Source organism: Pollicipes pollicipes, unplaced genomic scaffold (genome assembly GCF_011947565.3).
Source record: "Pollicipes pollicipes isolate AB1234 unplaced genomic scaffold, Ppol_2.1 Scaffold_2555;HRSCAF=2994_pilon_pilon_pilon, whole genome shotgun sequence".
NCBI lineage: Eukaryota > Metazoa > Arthropoda > Thecostraca > Pollicipedomorpha > Pollicipedidae > Pollicipes > Pollicipes pollicipes.
This window is the reverse complement of record NW_023596136.1, coordinates 40,791,207-40,794,522: the sequence shown is the minus strand read 5'-3', so window position 1 is coordinate 40,794,522 and position 3,316 is coordinate 40,791,207. Positions and strand designations below refer to the sequence as shown.

The window sequence follows — 3,316 nt, the reverse complement described above, 5'->3', positions numbered from 1 at the left end:
CTCGAAATTGGCCAACATACACGTCATTCGCGCACAGATTTTCCTTTGTTGTCAAAATTTTAATTTGATGTATAATTTTTCACATTTCATTGACTGAAGACATTGCATATGAGGCTAAGTAAAACTTCGACCGCACCTGCGACCATGTTGCTGCGTGACTGTGACCGCGGCCGCATTTTAGGGTCTGATCCGTCGGGATGGCCTTGATACGCCAGTATCGAGCCAGTCTGTCACAGACCGGCGGCGGTCGTCGTCGTGCCAATTGTTTGATTTTGAGGTGTGATCATGAGATGTATCTTTTACGTCCCTGCTTAATGATAACTTGTGGCGTTTCATGTCTCACGCATTTCAAATAATGTGCAATGGGTTCTTCAAAGCGAGGCTCAAATGTTGACGATGCCTAGCGTGCTATGTCTCAAAATGTTGTTTAAGATGTTTTTTGTTTGAAATATTGAACTTACGATGCTTTGGTGATGCCGAAAACCAGGAGCTGAAGTTCGTTATTTTTGTGTCAGGTGCTCAGTTTATGTCAACTAATCAAACCTTTTATGATAATAAGTAGTGTATGGTTCTGAATGCTTCAAGAGGCATACATCTGTAAAGATGCAATATAAATTCTTTAAACTGCATTGCTGGCAATGTCAAAAATTGTCGTGGAAGCCATGCAGCTCTGAGGCTTTCCACAGATGACAGTATACATTTTGGCCATTTTTAATGCCCTATACCCCTGGTTATGCATTGTTTAAGCTGGGGCAAATCTCCCCTAGCCCTGTTTGTATTGCCTTAGGCATTGCATTCCTGGAAAGTAGCATTTTTTGCCCCTAATTGAGCCAGGGATGCAGGGCAAATGATGGTCATATTCCTTATCATGTCTGAAAGCAAGCAGCACTTGGATTGATTATATTAATTTGCTTGTTGAGTTTTAGCATGTTTCTGACATATGATGTTGAGAGGTCTAAAACCTCCCACATTCTCTCACTCTTGCTGTGGTTCTGTTGCACTCCATCCAATTACCCCTCCCTTCTTTGCTATCACATGTACCCCTTTGTACTTCCTGTACCTTATACCCCTTTGTACCATGTGTCCCTGTGTCCCCTTCATGTACTGCGTACCCCTCCATTGTATGGACTTACTTGGGTTAAGCCTTTGATGACATCCTAATTTTTCCAATTGGTTGTTATTGTAGCAGCAACAGAAGCCTGATATGACAGCAGCATTTTGCACATGTATGCAGTCCTGTTTTTTTCACCAGGCATCATTCTGAGCATGCCTCCAGATGTACCTAAATCACCAGCTGCTTTCTGCTGTTTTAGGTGGCACCACCATGGCAGAGAAGACAATTGAGTCGCTGTCCAAGGCACTGGGCTGCGTGCAGCAACTGCGCACCAGCGTATGCGATGTTTTCCGCTACCTGGCTGAGGGCAATGCTGAACCATGCGATGACGACGCCCAACGCAAGCAGTACGTGGTCGGCCTGAAGGAGACGCTGAACGTGGTGACCCGCAAACTGCATGACGTGGAGGAGGGTGTTAATGTGCTGTCAATGCCACCCAACACTTTTCAGTTGGGCAACACGGGCCAGCTGAGTCATGACCCGACACAGGACATGCAGCTGCTGTACGGCCATCTGCTCGACAGCTACAAGTGGACGGAGAAGGTGCGGGACTATGCCTCGTTTGCCAGCCCCGTCTGGTCGCAGAACGGCGTCAAGCGCTCGCAGAACCTGGTGGTGAAGAAGCGGCGGCTACAGATGCAGACGAGCCACTGCCAGCCGCAGCAGCACGTGGACGCCATCTTGAACACGATCGGGCGGAGCTTCATGGACATGGGGCTGCTGATCAGCCGGCCTTGCGGTGCCAACTCGGCCGTCGTGCAGGTCACGCTCGACCGCGTCTTGCAGGCCGTCATCACCTTCAAAGGCCTGCTCATCGAGTGGGTGATGATCCGCGGCTACGACGAGCCCATGTCCACCGAGGACGGCCGCGTCGACCTCTGGACGCCCTCCGACTACCACGTCTTCCGCAAGGTGTCTGAGAACGCGCAGGCCGCCATGGTGCACTACTACGGCCCGCTGCACCCCGAGTTCTCAGCGCGTTCGTACTTGACCTGGATCCACAGCTACGTGAACCTGTTCTCGGCGCCTTGCGTCAAGTGCGGCAGCCGTCTGCAGAACGCCATGCCGCCCACGTGGCGCGACTTCAAGTCGCTGCAGCCCTACCACGAGGACTGCAAGTCCTGAGCGTCCGCTGTTCTCCGGACGCGGGCGCGCGCGCCGAGGCCAGCGTGGCGTACGCCGTGAGCTGGGTCGGTGACCGCGGCGGGGCTGCGAGGGTGCGAGTGATGACCGGCCTGCCAGCTGAGACGGGGCTGTGAGGGCGCGGCGATGGCCACTGAGGCGAGGCTACGCTGCGGCCCGCCGCCGGTAAGACGCGGCGGACTGGCATCGGTAACGGCGGCCTGTGTGATGACCTCCGGTCACCCTGGTGTCACGATCGCCATCGCTGCCTCCGGGGTCAGCGCCGCCTGCGGAGACCAGGTGACCTGGCGGCACGGCGCGGTCACCGCGCGGTGGGATCTCGCTGATGAAACAGTCCCCGAAGCCGAGTGCACCTCGACGTGCCGGCTGGCCCCGGCATCGCCACCGTGCCGGGTCACGTGCTCAGGGTGCTCAACAGCGACAGTGGTCGAGGTGGTTGTTTGCCGGACTGGACGCTGGTTCAGGGCATGGCATACTCGTGTGACAGCTTGGCAAGCTGTGCCCAGCTGGCGCCGCCTCTGGTGGGAAGTGTTCATCTCCGAGGCATGCAGGCAGCAGCAGGGATCGTTGGTTCTCTGCACGCCGGCATCATGGTCCTATGAGTTTGTATGCATCATCTGTCATCAATATAATGTAAACAAGTACGGCGTCGGCTCATTTGCAGTTAGCATCTTTCAAAAAAGCAGAGCATGTCTGAATGGAATGAAATGGCATTCCTTTCACCAAGTGGCCGTAGCGTTGTCTCATGAGGTTCATGATGCAGTGTTAAACGTTCAGATCATCCTGGGGTCACTGACAGACGTACAGATACGGGACACGTTTGCTGGATCTCGCTTAGTAAGTGAGCGGCGGTTATGCAGTAATGACGCCACCCAACTTAATTCGTCCCTTTGGTTACATGACTGCCGGCAACGCGTCAATATTTGTCTCAAGTTTGAGAGCTGAATTTTTAAATGAGCAAATTCTTGGGAGACACCTTTGACGTTGGTGCGCCGTGTTCTCTAAAGCCCTGCTGTGTGCTGGGCGCCTGCCGGGTGAGCTGATCCGTGGTCTCGTGCG

At 53.6% G+C, this 3,316-nt stretch overlaps 1 protein-coding gene across 1 annotated transcript; it reads left to right on the top strand.

Moving 5' to 3' along the window:
- The first annotated feature begins 230 nt into the window (after positions 1 to 230).
- On the top strand, positions 231 to 2,445 carry LOC119109429 (mediator of RNA polymerase II transcription subunit 27). The gene is made up of 2 exons (XM_037233045.1): positions 231 to 277; positions 1,314 to 2,445. Exon 2 carries the CDS (start codon positions 1,325 to 1,327, stop codon positions 2,237 to 2,239), a length of 915 nt encoding a protein of 304 aa, XP_037088940.1. The 5' UTR covers positions 231 to 277; positions 1,314 to 1,324; the 3' UTR covers positions 2,240 to 2,445.
- Positions 2,446 to 3,316: the final 871 nt, after the last annotated feature.

What these genes read in the sequence shown, in the direction of transcription:
- LOC119109429 (XM_037233045.1), top strand. Translation starts at nt 1,325, where the DNA reads ATGGCAGAGAAGACAATTGAGTCGCTGTCCAAGGCACTGGGCTGCGTG.